At 36.5% G+C, this 18,108-nt stretch overlaps 2 protein-coding genes across 4 annotated transcripts; one reads left to right on the plus strand and one right to left on the minus strand.

Moving 5' to 3' along the window:
* Positions 1-766: 766 nt before the first annotated feature.
* LOC125213872 (actin-related protein 2/3 complex subunit 2A-like) lies at positions 767-10,590 on the plus strand. Of its 3 annotated transcripts, none has more exons than XR_007175031.1 (11): positions 767-930; positions 1,338-1,483; positions 4,215-4,281; positions 4,514-4,721; positions 7,672-7,841; positions 8,147-8,224; positions 8,749-8,871; positions 8,958-9,049; positions 9,235-9,291; positions 9,813-9,884; positions 9,972-10,590. XR_007175031.1 is itself a non-coding variant. In XM_048114641.1 (11 exons), the coding sequence occupies exons 2-11, from the start codon at positions 1,422-1,424 to the stop codon at positions 10,008-10,010; spliced, it is 978 nt and encodes a 325-aa protein (XP_047970598.1). In that variant the 5' UTR covers positions 767-930; positions 1,338-1,421; the 3' UTR covers positions 10,011-10,590. The 3 variants fall into 3 exon arrangements, 2 of the variants coding, with proteins under 2 accessions (XP_047970598.1, XP_047970599.1); XM_048114641.1 differs by having other exon boundaries at positions 8,749-8,881; XM_048114642.1 differs by lacking the exon at positions 767-930 and adding an exon at positions 1,178-1,246 and having other exon boundaries at positions 8,749-8,881.
* A 40-nt stretch (positions 10,591-10,630) lies between these two features.
* On the minus strand, positions 10,631-12,574 carry LOC125213871 (low affinity inorganic phosphate transporter 4-like). The gene has a single exon (XM_048114639.1). The coding sequence runs from the start codon at positions 12,437-12,439 to the stop codon at positions 10,847-10,849; it is 1,593 nt and encodes a 530-aa protein (XP_047970596.1). The 5' UTR covers positions 12,440-12,574; the 3' UTR covers positions 10,631-10,846.
* Positions 12,575-18,108: the final 5,534 nt, after the last annotated feature.

The following is an 18,108-nucleotide window of genomic DNA, read 5'->3' on the forward strand; positions in this document are numbered from 1 at the left end:
TTGATTTTTATGTGGAAAGTGTGTTAAAATTCTTAAATATTGTCCCGATATAGATATAGGGATAATTTTAGCTTATCCATATAAATAAAGATAACCATCTCTTTTATAAGGCTTTTTAAAGGTCAGTGACAAATTTCTAACATTATATTAGAGGGGGTCATAGTTAATGATGAATTTTAAATCTTTATCTCTTCATTTGCTTACCCATGTGATGGAAGTTCGATGAGTCATTCTGGCCCATACGTGAGGGGGTTGTTAAAATTTTTAAATGTGTCAATCCTACTTCTCTTGCCTACAGACGTGATGGAAGTTCGATGTGTCGTTCCGGCCCATAAGTAAAGGACGTATTAAAACTCTTAAATTTTAAATGTGTCATTCCGACTTCTCTTGTCTATCCACGTGATAGAAGTCTGATTTATTATTCCAGCTTCCATGTGAGAAGCCACGTACTCGTAATCTTATCCCACAATTATCAAGATTTGACATGCATTTTGTAGTGATTGCTTTCTAATTACCCATATCTAAATTTTATTTAAATAATCTTATATTAAGATGACATGAATATATAAAAAGCTAGTCCATAATTTGTCCTAAACATTTGCTTAACATATTTTAGTCTAACGCACATCAAATTCGTTAGTTTATGATTTTAAATATTATATTCTGATTTATACGTACAATATACGGTACAATCTGTTTATTTTTTTTACCGATCAACGTAATGGTTCCGGAAATTTAACTGCAAGTCACATTCATTAAGATTAAACCAAATTCGTCCAATGAATGAAGGTTTTTGGATGGCGTCACCTATGAAAAGACTTAATTACATTTAGCCCCCGCCCACCGTCTCCGTCGGCGGCACTCCGCCGGAGTAGGAGAGGAAATCGTAAGCGCGACACACTGGAATGCCCGCGCCTCTGTGCGACGGAGGTATACATATTTACTTCCTTCTCCACGTTTCCTTCAATTCTACATTTTTCCTGTGGAGATGGAATTCTATACAATCACATACTGAGAACAGTAACGACGCCGATCGCTTTCTCTTTCATTAACAATGATTTCTCGCCACTTTCGATCTCACTACTCGTTTCGCAATAAAGTTAGATAGCTCCACAATTGAATGCCTTCCACTCATAATTAGTTTTTCGTAGTTCAAAATTGATGATACCATAATATTTTTCGCAAAATAAAATATTCTCGCACGCTATCTATGATTCATTCAGCTCAGAGATTTGTTTAATTTCTCGTGGGATTGCGTGAATTAAAGTTTATTACGATGATTTCCTTTAGTGTTCATTTTAACATAATTTTACTTATTCGATTATTTATCATTTCAGCATAAATCTTCAAACAATTGAGATCCGTGAGTGTTTACAAACTGTCTAACCTCACAAAGGATTGAGACTAGCTGTTACAAATCAATGATACTGTTGCAGTCGCCCTGCAGATATCTCCTGCAAGTCTTGTCCACTCTGGTTCAGAAGTATGTTTTAATTCTTTCCCCATTAGTGTTAAGATCAATACTTTTGTTTTTCTCTTTTTTAATTTTATCTGTCCCATTTTTGAGTCAGCATCACATTTTATCCCCAGTTTTTAGCCAACCCCTACAATGGTTTCTCCCTTATTTCTCCCTTATTTCTCCCTAACTCAACATTTCATTTTTACATCATCACTAATTTAATTGTTTTATTTTTATATATAATAAAGCTAGCTTATTTAATTTATAAAGATAAATCAAATAAATAGTAATAAAGTTCGTTGTATTAAACACGGGTACACATTACAACGAAGAAAATTAAAAAAAAAAAAAGTACACGAATGGAAATAAAAAATCAAAAAAAAAATTCAAAGAAAAAAAATTCAAGGGCGGTGGGCGCGGTTTCTATTTGCCCACAATTCTTCGATGATATCGTGTTGTAGTGCTTGATGGGCCTCCTTCTGGTGTATGTCCATGAACGCCTGGAACCGTTCATGTTCGTTGTGCGGTACACCCTGGCGGGCGGACTCGGTTGAGACACCGTGACTCGATGATGCAACACTTGGGTCGTTGGTGACGTCGAGGACGCCTTCGTGTTCATCTTCGATGATCATGTTATGCATGATGATGCACGCATACATGATATCGGCAATATCCCCCTGGTAGAAAAAGCGCGTCGGACCCTTTACCAGTGCAAATCGCGATTGGAGCACCCCAAATGCCCTCTCCACATCCTTGCGCGCAGACTCTTGCGCTCGGGCAAAATACCTTCTTCTATCTCCGAGTGGGCATCTGATCGTCTTCAGAAACACGGGCCATTGCGGATAGATGCCGTCAGCCAGGTAGTACCCCATGTTATGCACATTGCCATTGGCCGTGAATTCGATGGAGGGGCCTAATCCGTTGATCCGCTCGTTGAAAAGGGGCGAGGAATTGAGAACATTTAGGTCGTTGTTCGACCCGGCTATACCAAAATAAGCATGCCAAATCCAAAGCCGTTGGTCGGCAACGGCTTCAAGAATGATGGTGGGATGCGTACCTTTGTAGCCGGTAGTAAACTGGCCTCGCCACGCGGTTGGCGGTTCTTCCATCACTTGGAGCGAAGGTAGTGCTCCCCAAATATCTCTCGCACGCCCCTGACAGAAATTCTTCAGGCACTCGTTGCCGGTCGTCTCGCCGCATTGCGGATACTCATCGAACATGTCGGCGGACCCTCCATATGCCAATTTGCCGGATGGCAACGGTGCATTTCTGTAGGGGCGATAGTCCGGGCTTCCTGCTGCGTCTCGGCTGGGCCGGAACTCGGGGTAACGCGCGGACAACGCATTAACAATGCGCAGGAAGAGGGAGCGGCGCATTCTCGAACCGGCGACGAAATACATCTGCCGGATAACGTGGTTCCTCCGCGAAATAATCGGCGAACAGCCGATCGTGCGCACCCGGTGTGGTTGCGAGGATGTATCGGCGCCGCCGGCCGTTGGCCGTTGGGGGGGTGGCTGCTGCATTCGAGCGATCTCGCTTTGTATGCAGCGGGAGATATAGTTGTTGATTGGGTTGTTGGCGAAACCCGCTACATCCCATCCGGTGGGAGCGGGAGGTACCTCTTCTTCGGAAGAAGAATGTGATATTTCCTCGTCGGACTGAGCACGAGACGATGAATCAGAACTCATTTAATAAAGATGGAGAGAAAAAAGATTGAAAATTTGTGTGAATGAAGTTTGTGGGTGATGAATGGAGGAAGAGGATGAAATATTTATAGGGGTGGGATAAAATAGCCGTTCGGCCAAAAAAAAAAAAAAAAAATTTTAAAAATCGCCGATTATCGCCGAGCGTCGCCCACAGTGGCCGGCGATCGCTCGGCGATAATCCGGCGATAAATCGCCACTCGGCGAAGCAACGGTAACATTATCGCCCTGCAGATATCTCCTGCAAGTCTTGTCCACTCTGGTTCAGAAGTATGTTTTAATTCTTTCCCCATTAGTGTTAAGATCAATACTTTTGTTTTTCTCTTTTTTAATTTTATCTGTCCCATTTTTGAGTTCCATCATTAGTCACCTATTCAGTTGTGGACTGGTTTATTACTTACTCTGGCACTTTATGATCGAATTTCCATATATATTTATATGTTAGTTAGTTTCCATTTTACTTGTAGCGATAGAATGCTATCTACTTCTATGATGAGATACTATTTTAGTGGTGTTGTAGGTATTGTCATATACACCCTCCGTCCCATTAAATATGAAACGTTTGCTTTTTGGCACGTGATTTTATGTATTGTCGTTTTTGTGAGTTAATAAAGAGAATAAAGTAGACAGAGGGAAAAAGTAGAGATGATGGTATTTCTGTTTTAGGAAACGTTTCATTTTTAATGAGACACACGAACAGGAAAACATATCAATGGGACAGAGGGAGTATTAATTTCTGATAAAATCTTAGACCTTTTAAAACTTATCCATTTTGGGTTACATGTGTATGTGGAACCATGGACAGTTATGCAATCTGGATCCATTTATTCTGGTTAATTTCCTACGGGTTATTTGGAACTAAACTAGCTCCCCTATTGATCGTGTGCATTATGAAGTCAATCTAATATCTTATTTACACTTCTTCACTACTTCAATGGTTGGTGATATTAATGTGCTAATGTTAATGTTGTTCTGGATTATTGTAGTACAAATTTAACTCGACTGCACTATCAAGATATTTATTTCTCGACTCTTGCTATACAATTTTTCAGTCTTGATAAAGGAGTTGAGTTAGACTGCCAGTGGGTTGAGTTTGACGATGTCCGCTACCATTTTCAGGTGATGAATATACTTAAAAGATTTTCTCTGAAAGTCATTGTCATTGTCTACACAATCTACTCATAGAAACTTTATCCATCACATTTAAGTTTTTGGATTGTTGATAACTACATTTCTTGCTTTGATAGCTATATCTCTTTATATAATGCATTATATATACCCGTAGTTTTTCCATATTTCTTTTCTTTTCTTTTCTTTTCTTATTTTATTTTATTATATTTTTTCTTTGCAGGCAAATGTAAAGAATCCAAATTTTCTCCTATTATCACTATCTTTACCCGCACCACCTCCAGAAACTGTATTTTTTGGAGGACTTCCTCAAGGAGCTATCGAAGCTATAAAAGCAGCATATGGTGTGTTCCTAGAAGTTCTTGATCCCCCAAGGGATGGTTATAATCTTACAGTGAAACTGAACCTGTCAAAGCTTCCTCCGGATGAAGGTCCAGTGAGTTTCCTTTTTTCTAAAATCATTTGTTATGAGCTTCCATATACCAGCCCTTACGTATTCGGAACCTTTTACTTGGTCTCTTCTGAGTTGTTTCCCTTGACATATACCTCTTGTTATTTCCATTTGCTTGTTTTTTCCATCTACAACTTTTTAACTTGTCTTACACTATAGTTTAAGCACTTCCCTATATGCGGCCCTTTATCTGTAGGTATTATTAAGATCACTTGTTTCTTGAAATTTGGTAGAAGCTGAAAACTTTGCTTGACTAGCTCACAATGTTGGATATGCGGCCCTTTATCTTTAGGTATTATTAAGAAGCAGTCTATACTTTTCTTGTATACTGAACTTATTAGGGTGAATACCTAAACATAAAGATTCAAGATAGTATTCCTAATATACCAACTATTACAGGACTCCCTAATAACTTAACAACTCAGAAGATAAAGGGTAAACATAAATGGATAAGCACCATCAACTTCTCAATGGTCATCTGCTTCTCCATGGTAATCGGTTGTTGCACGATCCCCATGCTTGTAGACCTTCCACGTGCGTAGATGCATATCAATTGCACCCTCCACCGGAACACCCTTGTCCTAAAGGCTGAACGAAGGAAGGAAACTGACTAAGGACATTCTTTAGATCCATCCACGACCCATCCACAACTTTTCATCATTGTCCAAACCTTACCGTTTGATGAGGACCAGGGAGATTGATTTTCAATTGCAGGATGATTTGTCTAGCGAGAACTTCTGCCAGTAAAATGGTGGGTCGACAGCCAATAGATCATTCGGCCAGTTGAGGTTGGCCACCATACCCTGATGTTCACACAATTCGCCTGCCAGCTTGAGCCTTGAGGTGATCGATATGTGATTTTTCCAACTCATGCGATAATCTCATACGTGTCATAATATCTGGGTGTGAATTTGCGATAACGAGTCTTATGCAAAGTCATTTCATTATATGTCCGAAACTTGAGATATACTAAATCGCCTAGGGCGGTCAAATTGGTACCCGATCTCGAAAACCCAAAAACTCAACACCCAAACCCGATGGCACCAATTACCCGTTCAGGTATCCGGTCCCGAAAATGGGTACCTAGAAGGCTAGAGTATGCACTTCCGTAAATTTTGAAACATTTTCAAGAAAAAAGATCACCATCCTTGCATTATTTTAGTTTTTTTTTCTCTCCCTAAATTTGGATATTTTGCTAACTAGTTAAAGTTTGAGCAGCAAGCAAATGCCTAATATGGAGATACATTCAAGGTTTAAGCAGAAATTGGAGATTGGAGATTCTTCCTTTGTGTTATAAATCAATATCAATACCTAGGGTTTCACCCCAAATCTCATCAGTAATAGCACCCCCAAATTCAAGTCTGTGTACCAAAGCAATACATTGGAACTGAACAGACGGAAAGAGTAGAGACATCAACAAATTTTATCACAAAAGGCGATGGAGAGAGGCAGTCCAGGCAGCGGTCCTCGGGTCGATGTGAGACGGCAATGTCGGGCTAGACGAGAGGTGACGTCGGCGGTGACTACACGCGACAAGGCGGAGGAGACGAGAGGGGTACAACTGTGGGTATGGGAGACGGGAGTGGAGTGACTGGAGTCTGGGATGGGTGTGGGAGTCTATGACTAGTTGAAGTTCTAATTTCTTTGAGTCACTTGTTGAAGCTACAATCTCGTAAATTCCGGCTAGATCATGCCCGCTCAGTTGGTTGCATCTACATGCTTCCGCAATGACAACCAACTATATTACCTTCCCATACTTTTTTTTGTTGAATTGTGTGTTTCTTTATCATAAAAACATTTTTGTCAGACAATTTAGGCTGGCATCTCTCAAAGAACTGAAAAAGTGATAAGTAAATTTGATGACAGGTGTAAGTTAGTTCAAATGAAAAAGAGAATTTTATCATCTTCTTAGTATGTCTGCATACTTTGCTGCATATATACTTCTACAGACTTTGGATTGCTGAGGAGAATTTCTGGAGCCTGAGTAAAATTTATTGTATCTTGTGTCCAACATCTAGTGCTTTCTTGGTGCATCTTAGGCAGGAGTTAACAACTACTTAAATCATACTACAAGAAAGGGCCATTATGTGTATATGTTAGTCTCAGTATGTAAATTCAAGTTTGGACATAAGTGAAACATATTATCAGTCAAATAATCAAATTCAAGCTTATATTAAGGTGGTGTTCGGTTTCCAGATAAAAAAATACCAAGATGCAATCTAGGATTGAGTTGTGAGATTATTTTAGTCATAGGGGGTTAGCTATGACTAATTATCCCATGATTATCCATCTAGGATTGAGTTGTGGGGTTGAATCTCATGAACCAAACACACTACACATTTAATCCGGAAACAGTCTTGCAAACCGAACACCCCCTAAATGTCAAGGATATGATTCCGGGGATGATAACATTTTGATAATTCTATTGAAATTTGAAACCAAATGACAATACTGTACTTATTTTGGATTTTATTTGAAATTTTCTATTGCTACATAGCCTACATTATTCTATCAGGCTTTACCTCTGCAGCTAAACCATAAAGTGCATACCTAGTTGGCTAATTTGAATTGTTCATTTAAAATGGAACTTGTGTTAAGCCACAATAATGAGACAGCAGAGCTTGAGACCCACATAAACATTGGTGAACTCGTAGAAACTTTTTGAAAGTGCATATGCAATTTAAGCAAAATAATTTTAAATTTTAATATCTCATCTAGAATTGATCCCTATACTGTTGAAGTTGGATTCTAATGACTAGTAATTTTTTAGTGTTTCATGTTTAAATTATTTTTAACTAACTCCTTATTTCCTTGAATTTTGGTTAAATTTGGTGATCACATATTCATAATTGCTAGTGTCTGCATATTTTCGTGTTTCTATTTTGCGTACACTGTTTTTTTTTCTGATGTGTCTGCTATATTTTCTGTAGGCCATAAGCAAGCATTCCTGGTAAAGATTGCTTCTATAAGAGAACTAGTTCAGGGTGCACCATTGAGAGCAGTATTTAAGCAACTAGTCTCGAGGGGTGTAAAATCTGACTTAAACAAGATTATTTCAATTGTGCATCGGCCGAACGAATCATATTTTATTTTTCCTCAGGTCAACTTTCTTAACCTCATTTGATTTAATTTTTTTGCTCAGTTGCAGAGCATATTTGATGATTATCTGTTTTAGCTCATTGTTATGGGAACTCTGCATATTTTGGTTTGACCTCAGCTGATATACTACTCCTTGTTTATCTGCACATGTTTCAGTACCAAAGATATTGATTACCAAAACATGCAGTTTAAGACCATTATTGTGCTATCATAGGAGCTGATTAACTCCTATTATATTTGGGTGCTTAAATGTAATGATACATATGTTAGAGGAAATGACCTGAGTAGCATGTGATTTTTTTGCAGGTGGATAAGGTGACGGTGATTTTCCCAATGCGATTCAAGGATTCCATAGATATTGTTCTTGCTACTTCTTTCCTTCAGGTATATGGTTTGAATAACCGAGACTATTTTCTTCCATGCATCTTTTTCCACTTTTTCCTTCTTTCCTTTCTTTTTACTATCAATGTGCTCCTTTTCCTCTGGCCTCTGGAATGATTGATGATCAGAATCGAACTGGTGCCATACAAACTCTTAATGTTAATCTAGAATCTTTTATCTTTGCCTTTTGTAGTTTTTCATTGGGTTGAAAGTTGTTGCAATTTTAAATAGAGTCTTGTGCCTAACTAATATTGTGGTTCAGTTAAAAGTAAGACATCTTCTGCTTTCGTATGCCTGAAAATTGATTGAAGTACTATGGAGTTCTCACTTTATGTTTATGTTACCACAATATAGTTTATTCCTTTTGGAGAGGAAAGGATTTATTGATGTACCTCTCCTATATTCTGTTTGGAATGTGTTAAATGCTTTGTTGCTTGATTGGATAATATCCCCTAAAGAAGGTTGTCATGCTAGCTACGTTACGACTTAAGTTATTTTCACTCTCCCATAATTTAGCAAACATTCAGGAATTTGTTGAAGCAAGGAGAACTGCTGGACTTAACAATGCCCCTCCATGTCTGTGGTCATCTTCCCCCCCTAAGGAGTTGGAAGGTTCTTCAGACGAGGCATTATCAGCAAATGCTGGATTTGTCAGTTTTGGTATTTTTTGAGTTGCGAATTATATATGTCCTAATTATCTGTCCATGGGGAACTCATATGTCTACCTTTTGAACAGTTATTTTCCCTCGCCATGTTGAAAGCAGAAAGCTGGATAGAACCGTTTGGAGTTTATCAACATTTCATGCTTATGTCAGCTATCATGTCAAGGTGAGAAGCTAGGCGTCACACAGTTTTAATTACTAATCCGTACTAATTATGAAGTCTCTTAGTTTCTTATGACTATCATGCTAGAGGAGTGCTGAGGGCGCAAAAGAGAAAATCTTACTTGGGATTTGAGAGAATTATCCTATGGAATGTGCTTTATACTTATGAATCAACTTGGTATCATGCAGTGTTCAGAAGGTTTCATGCACACAAGGATGAGGCGTCGGGTGGAGACATTGATAGAGGTTGGCAATGTTATTTTTGCTTCTTGATTTGTCGTAATTCAATAGAACGATTTCTCTGCTAGCTTTTCAATCAATGCCGGGCTTACTCTTTTGACTAAGACTGATTAGGATGTGAAGTTGGGAAGTTATGGTTGAATACTCGATCCACCTGGGCTATGGTAATTCTTACACAGAATGAAATTAAAAAAAGATAGAAACTTTGTGTCCAAAATGAAAAATCCAATTTCATCTGGCTGGGACGAGTTGTCCCCCTTCGTGAAGTTTTAGAGTCAGCTTAAAAATATTACAGCTTTCCAGAACAAAGGAAACATGTCTTAAAACTTGAGTGCAGTTGCATCTTGCATCAATTTTACAATGCTAAGGTCGTTAACCACGTTGGGGAACTAACATTGTTTTTTGTCGTTGCTTCTTGTTTGCTCTAATACATACTACTCGGTAGAGGAATGTTCTTTGTCATTCGTTGTTTTGCATCTCCAACTTTTGACCTGAAAAAGTGATGGCAGCCTCTCTTTGTGATTCAGGCTCTAGATCGTGCCAAACCAGATTCAGAAAAAGCCAACAATATCGACCAGACTAGATCCTTTAAACGACTAGTATGACATGGGGCATGCATACAGTCCACCCTTATCTTCTTGTGCGCTTACTGGATTCTTGCTCATATTTTGTTATAATCTATGCAGACTGTCAAGGATGGCAGAAGCAACTCCAATGCAAAGTGATATCTGCTCACCATGAGAGAAGGTGTATGTCACCGAATGGGGTTATTGGAAAGCGCAAGGTGATCTACACCGGTGATAATTCTTCCAAGTCATGAAGCACCTGTTGTTCATATATCATACTAGAAGTTTTGCCTTTTACAATAATCTTCGGGCACGGGATGATTAATTTCTCACCTGGATTGGTAAATCGAGTTCCCCCTTCCATGATGTTGTCAGCTATGACCATGAGCAGTAAATATGTTTCCTCCTTGGGGTGTCCGACCAGCAGGGCGCCAAACGTTATTTCTCTCGAGTTGCTTTCAAGCTCAAACCGCGAAAGAGTGTGTTTCTTCTTCTCTTTTCTTTATCGTTTGTATCTACAGATCAAGTTAAGATCGATGGATGATTTGTTACATTTTGGTCTACATATAGTCAAATTGTGAAAATTAGAGAAACTCTAAATTCATAGCAGCTTCATCTTTTCATTTTCTTTGTCGATTTATCAGCAGAATTAAAATTTTAGCTCGATGACGATTTGTATGTATAATACTTGCATGTATGAATAATGGTCTGAAATGACAAATTTTGCTCGGTTAATTTAGCCACACAACCCCAAATTTAGTCCAATGTTTTTATTGCCTTATACAACAGTATTGCCATAATCCAATAAACACATAGTAGTACATATTATTCAGTTATATGTAGCAAAATTACTAGTCTATCGATTTAGGGTGAGCCGAGAGATATGATAGTTTTGCATCATCTCGTATGGGCGCAACTTAATTTATTTGAAAGCAATATACTAATAATTTTGTTTAAGCTCAAGTGTCTGACTTGCCGGCAAATCCATCCCCAAATCAACCGTTCCTCGACGTTTCGTCCCAATTATCGCGCCGCTCCTCTCCAGCAGCCTGTGCATCACCGTAGCCAGCATCTTCGCCGGAGATCTCCTCCAGTGACCGTCCCTTGGTCTCTGTCAGCAGAAAGGTGAACCCGAATCCCATCAAATTCGTAATTGCCAAGATGATCATCGCCTTCCTGATCTCCTTCACTTTCCCGTCTTGTGTGTAGTTTTGTATCCCGAAGGCGCCGATCATGGCCCCGGCCTTCCCGGATGCGGCGCTGAGCGCGTGGCAGGTGGACCGCACCCGCGTCGGGAAGAGCTCCGCCGGCAGCACGAACGTCGTGCTGTTGGGGCCAAAGTTGGCGAAGAAGAAGGTGAGGCCGTAGAGGGCGGCGAAGGTCCACTTGTGGTCCTTATCCTTGAGGTAATCATACTTTACGCCGATGATGAACATGAACATCGACATCATGAAGAACCCAACTAGCTGAATGTAGAACCGGCCAATCTTCTCGATGAAGGCCACGGTGAACCAGTAACCGGGGAAGGTCCCGAATAGCGCGATCACGAACATCGCCCGCGACGTCTCGAACATCTCCCGCAGCGCGCTCACCTTTCCGGCATCACGTGTCAGCCCCATCACCGGGAAGATATCCTTCTGCGTCAGGTTTTGGCTGTAGAAAGCAATGTCGAGCAAAAACCACGTCGTCGCTGTTCCGATCAAGTGTTTCCCGTGGCGGGCGAAAAACTCGCTCGAGAAGATCTGGTATTCGTTGGCGGAGTTAAACTGAGCAACCTTCTCCTGCTCGGCATTGATCTCGATGTCGAGCACGCGCCCCATATCCGCCGCCGCCTGCTTCGCGTTCCCCTCGATCAGCGCCGTGTACCGCCCCGTCTCCGGCATCTTCATCCTCCAGTAGAACGTCAGCAGCGCCGGCAACGCACCAATCATGAGCACGATCCTCCAGACGTAGTCGGCCTCCGGCTCTGTCGAGAAGACGTGCTCGTCTTCGAATGCCGGGCCACCGTACATCCCGAGGAATACCCTAGATATGATCATGGAGACCAAGCCGGCGAAGATGATGCCGACGCCCTGCATCGCGAACACGGCCGCGATGAAGGCGCCGCGCGTCTTCTTATTAGCGTACTCCGACATAATAGTGGCGGAGAGCGGGTAGTCACCGCCGATGCCAAAGCCAAGCCAGAAGCGGAAAAAGCAGAGCGTCCCCAAGACGGCTTTCGGGCTGTACCCGAACGACAAGCCGGAGCAGATGGCGCAGGACGCCATGAGGATGAGGGTGATGCCGTACACTTTCTTCCTTCCAAACTTGTCTCCCAAGTACCCGAAGAAGAGCTGGCCGGATAGGGTTCCGACGAGGGCCACGCCGATGACCATGTTGTTGACGTTGTGGGGGAGCTTCCCCGGCTTGCCCAAGGCGGGGTCGTAGTAGTAGAGGCGGCCGAGGAGCTTGGAGACGGTGGAGATGCAGAAGAGGTCGTATGCGTCGGTGAAGAATCCCATTCCGGCGATGACGATCGCCGTCACGTGGTACCATTGAGTGCGGGCGTTGTCGAGGGCGTTGAGAACGGAGATGCTGTTTGAGGCCATTGCTGCTGATTGATTTTGTGTGATGAGCTTAAATTCCTTATATACTCAAATAAATGTCGTTTAAAACTATGTATTCCAACAAGAAATTGATGGCTGTCGCATCTCTCTAGTATATCCATTTGGATTTATAGTGCATGTCGATACATAGCTGAGCAGAAAAACGTATCTTATGCAAAGCTTGTTTGGTTTCACTCCACAACTAGTTATTTTAGGCTGTAAGGTACAAGTTACTTATAACTTTGGTTTTGTAAATAGAAAGACTATAAGTTTTGTTAATTATCTGAATTTTGTTTTATATATTTATGATGTTGTCATAATTTAGGGTGTGCAAGGGCTTAACCAATTACCATCTTTATTTTTTTCTTTTTTTCTGTTTTTGAATACTTGAATTTGTTGATATTGCTTAAAAGTTATCTTTAGCTTTTACTAAAGAACAAACTGCTTGAGATTGGATAATTAAGAAGAGATGAAATGACTATGTAATCTATATTTAATAAAATAATACTGCAATTAGACATCTTCGTTTCTTTATTTAACAAAATGTAGTAAGAAATTCTTTTCTTTCAGTCTTCAATTGGTTTTCCAATGATGAATATGTAACGGAAGAAGTATGAAAAAGGAAAGTCAGAGAGCCAAATTCAAGTCTTGGTCCCTCCATCTAATAAAGATGACGATTTTTTTTTGAGCGACACAAAATTTTATGCAATTTTATTTTGCGTGGGAGTGTAATTGCTCTTCTCCTCATATTGCACTTAGACCCTTGGATGACAAGATATTGCATTGCCACCCCCAATTACAACCAATTATCACGTAAACAGTTGTATTTCCATTATAAGATTTTTAAGTACTCTTTGTTTTCTAATTTCCTTGTTTATCGTATAAGCAATGGTGGTCCGAAAAAAGTTTTTTTTATAGATATTATATACTACGTACGTCCGGCATTATGATTTATGAGTCCCATTTGATTTCGGCACGGATTTTAAGAAATAGTATAAAAAAAAGTGGGTGAGAAAAAATAGTGGAACGTGAGACCTATTTTTATATATTAGTTTTATAATCGAATGTTAATGGAATGAGTTAGTGAAGTGAGGTGTAACTCCCATTTATAGTAAAAGTGAACCGAGACTCCTAATGGCGGACGGACTAAAATGATAAACCGGGACTCCTTTTTAGATTTATGAAGAAGGTGAAATTTTTTTCTATTTTGGCTCCACCTTGGAAAGAAGCCTACTTTACCTTTCAAATAACAATGCTAGAGATTTCAATTTCAGTCTGCAAGGTAGATTTCAATTTCAGGCCACTGGCAAAATCCGCCTGGAAAGAAGCCTGCTTTATCTAATACAACTATACAAGTAGATGCTGGCCGCTGCAAGGTAGAGGAGGCGAGTAAAAGTGAGGGAGACAGATTTATTTTAGAAGGATAAATATGTAAATATTTATTATTATCTTGTTATAATATATTTTTTATCAAACATAAGTGGCTGATTAGAATTATTAAATTAGCTTATCAAACAAGAGGAAGGAAAATCATTTTTGTTCCATAACTAGGATATAAATCTCTATCGGGCCCTATCTTGACAATATCTCACACCACTTATCAAACGAAATGGAAATACATTTTATCTCTACTTTATTCCCTCTTTTTTACTATACTCTCTCCACTAAACAATGAACATTTTTATGTATTAATATCGTTTCTTATTCTAATAATTTATTAAGAATGTGTAAATTGTATGAGAAAATTAATTGGCCCGTGCATTATACGGGTGATGACACTAGTAAAGTAAAAGTCTAGGTTTCTATCACAGTTCTATTATATTGAAAATTTTCAACTCCAACCTTTTAAATTTAGTAGGCTATTTAAATTAGTCCATGACTGTAAGTTGTATTGACATTCCTATTGAATAGAAGAAAGGAAAGTTGGTTGGTTTTTTCTAAATGGAAGATAATTACTGAAAATGAGAAAACAATAAATAAATTTAACCGACATAAATTTGGTGAAATAGGCCAATGCAGAGAATAGAAAGAGGTGACAAATCCAATGTATAAATGACCATAAATGAGCATATCCAAACAAGAGGTTGCAAGATAAATTGAAAACTTCCTACAAGTAATTTGCTACTTCTACCGAGATCAAGACTTAGTAGTACAAATTAATTTTAAGTACTTTAATTGTTGTAATTTGCTACTTTTACCGAGATCACAACTGTCTAGTTACAAATAAATATCGCCAAGTAATTTTTTTATATGTCTAACATATTATGAATCAGAAATTAAAATAGTGACATTCATCACTTTCATGAATATTTTATAATTAAAATTTGAAAGAGATGAAAAGTTTGGAAACTCAAAGAAAATAATCAAATACTGAGTAGTGTATGTATGTTTTGAATGAGGACGACGTTAAACACTTTTGCTGAACTATTACAATTAATCACGTAAAAACTCGTGTCAAAAAGCAAATGTTTCATTTCTAATAAAACGAATGATGTGTATTTTAAAATTATAATTATATGATTTATACCCTATAAAATTGATTATTTTCATCATTCCGTATTGGACTGACTACATGTTAATTTTATCGATAGCAATCTGATTAGTCTGTTGTGCTAGCCCGAAATCCAAACATTTAGGATTAGGGTTGAAAATTTATAATCCGACAAAATCATAACCCGATTAGCCCACACACGATTAATCTGCAGCTGAATAGGATTTGACCCAAATTTACTAAGTTTACCCGATTGACATCCTTATCTACTCGATAGAAATATGTCAGCGTGGCCAGCTGCTCTCTATTATGATGGTGCACATGTGAACAACTATTTTTCTTTTGGAACGTTCATTTTATAGAAAAAAGAAGATTACTAAATATAAGCCCAGGGTGTGACAGTTATTTAATTCTTAATAAAATCCTAGTCAATCACTATTTATTCACAATACAATAAAGAGAAATCCTCACACTGCTCTAACATCTGCCAATTAATGTTGTAGGATAGCGGCCATCAAATTTGAAATTTCATGACGTTTCCAAATTTGAGGCTCCCAGTAGCATTTCTTTTGGATATAAAATTTAATAATTTATTATGTTAGAGATTAAAGTAGGGTGAGTTAAATTAAGATAAAGCATAAAGTAAGAGAAATTAAGAGAGAATAATATGAAAGATAATAACGTTTTTGTTAAAAAAATAAATGACTAAACTACCTTTAAACACCTCAAAAAAAATAGGACTCAATTACTTTGAGACAGAAGAAATACTGCTTTTTGAAATTTCTATGAGATTATTCCTTATATGTTATCTGTCTTAAAAAACCAATCCAATCCTAATGATATTATGGATTTAATGATGATTGACTATTTTTGTAAAATATACGGAGTACTTTATATATATGATACCAATGTCAAATATCTACCTGGACCAACAAAATACCTCCATTCCATTATATCCAAAGGAAAATGTTTTAAAGACATAATGTCTCCAAGCCATAATGCCATAATAGGGATATAATAGTAAATTTCACCATATATTTAGTTTTTGATTATTTTTACATTTTGTATATATACCTTGTTGCCCCTAAACCATTAATAATGAGTATTAAATGAGGTCATGAATTAGAATACCTTAATCATGGAAAATATATGTTGACGGCATATTTAAGCAAAGTTGGGTGAATCTTATGATAATTAAATCTTTCATAAATTTATAAGAAAAAGTATATTGAATACCTAAAAATTTTCTAATGTGTAAGAATCAATAGTATGAAAACGTTTAATAATTTCACTATTATACAAATATAAAATTTATGGAGTACTACTTTTTCTTTTGGTCAAGTTTATTTTGGTTAATATCAATATTATTTTTATTTATAAAAATGTATTCTCAATTTTTTTTCCTCTCCTACTTTATCTATTAATATTTAGATCTCAAACCTCATAAAAAACAGATTTTTTTAACTAATTTGTTTAATACTAAAGCTATAAAGTTAATAATTTATTTTTCTTTCTAAAATATCAAAGTTCTTAGGTCAATTTAGGTATAGCATGGAAGAAGTTAAATTTTTATATATGCAATAATACTAATTGAGTTTACGGTTTGATTTTGTTTTAATTTAAATTATTTTCCTTTCAAAATATTAATTTCTATAAATTCTTAGATTTTGGAATGGTATGGTCACTTTAATAAAAATAATCTCATATTCTTAACTCATATATTTATTATTTAAGACTATATATCTAATACTTTCTCTTTTTATTTTTAGAATATTATAATAGCTTTTAACTCAATCCGTATATCATGCAATAAATTAAAATTTGATGCTTCTAATTAACAGTTTCTAATATTTTAATTCTTCACTTTCTAATATTAATTATTTAAATTCTTGATCTTTGAAACATTACATCGAATCTTATAAAAAATACTAATTATATATTTTAAACTCACCTATTTTATACATTAAAACTATAAAATTAATATGTTCTCTTTTTCTTTCTAAGATATTAGAGTTCCTATCTTAGTTCATTATAACATGCAACATATTAAAATATTAGTATTATATTGTAAATAAAAACTGTTAATTTACTGTTTTGAGTTTTAGGATTTCATAGTTTTTAATTTAATTCTTCACTTTCCAAAATTCTAATTTCTTTAAGTTCTTATTTTAGTACGTTATATTAAACTTCGTTCCAAAAAATAATCAATTGCTCATAATTCATGTATTTTATATCTTAAAGCTATATTGCAACTATTTTATTTGTTTCTTGTAAAATATTATAATTCTTAGCTCAATTCACTATAACATGCTACAAATTAAAATTTGATATATGATGAGTAGTTTATGAATACTGATGGGGTATACTGCTGATTTATGAATTTTAGACAAAAATTTAATTTATTTAATTTTTAATTCTTGGAATGTTATAGTCGAACCACGTTTTTAACATTTTAAAGCTATATAATTAATATTTTTTAATCTATTTGTAAAATATTAGAGTTCCTAGCTCAATTCACTATGTTATCTAACAAATTAAAATTTGATACTACATGATAATAGTAAATATGTTTAAGGTTTAATTTTAAGAATTTTATAATTTTAATTTGATTTTTTTACTTGAAAATTTTTTGATTTCTTTCATTTCTGAATTTTTGGAACATTATGTTGAACATCGATTACAAAATAATAACATGGTTTTTGACTCATCTGTTTAATAATACTCTATTTAAAAAGATTTTATAATTATTCACTGTATTATGGAATATATAATATATTAATGCAAATTGAGTTTACAGTTTTAATTTTAAGAATTTTTTAATTTTAATTTTAATTCTTACTTTCTAAAGTTTTAATTCTTATGTTTGTGAAGTTTAATGGAAACAATTTGAAATAATATTTAAACGATTGTGTTTTAGGAGAAAGTTGCAAAAAGAAACTAACTTTAAAATTAAAATTAGTTGATGTTTGTTTATTGAAAATTAAGATATGAATTTGGTATTCCTAACTCAAAACTAAAAATTAACACTACAATGTTCAAAACAAAACTTTTAAATAAAAGAAGACGTTTTGCACTTTTGCTTTCATAAGCTAAAAAAACCACTTTTATCTATACTTAGATTAAATATATAAACATGATGCTAGTTATTACTATTTATATCAGATCTTATAATCGGATCTTA

This window comes from Salvia hispanica, chromosome 3, assembly GCF_023119035.1.
Source record: "Salvia hispanica cultivar TCC Black 2014 chromosome 3, UniMelb_Shisp_WGS_1.0, whole genome shotgun sequence".
Taxonomy (NCBI): domain Eukaryota; kingdom Viridiplantae; phylum Streptophyta; class Magnoliopsida; order Lamiales; family Lamiaceae; genus Salvia; species Salvia hispanica.

Coding starts and splice junctions, on each gene's coding strand:
- LOC125213872 (XM_048114641.1), top strand. CDS start 1,422: ATGATACTGTTGCAGTCGCCCTGCAGATATCTCCTGCAAGTCTTGTCC. Junction 4,282..4,513: donor ATGTCCGCTACCATTTTCAG/GTGATGAATATA, acceptor TTTTCTTTGCAG/GCAAATGTAAAGAATCCAAA. Junction 7,842..8,146: donor CATATTTTATTTTTCCTCAG/GTCAACTTTCTT, acceptor ATTTTTTTGCAG/GTGGATAAGGTGACGGTGAT.
- LOC125213871 (XM_048114639.1), bottom strand. CDS start 12,439: ATGGCCTCAAACAGCATCTCCGTTCTCAACGCCCTCGACAACGCCCGC.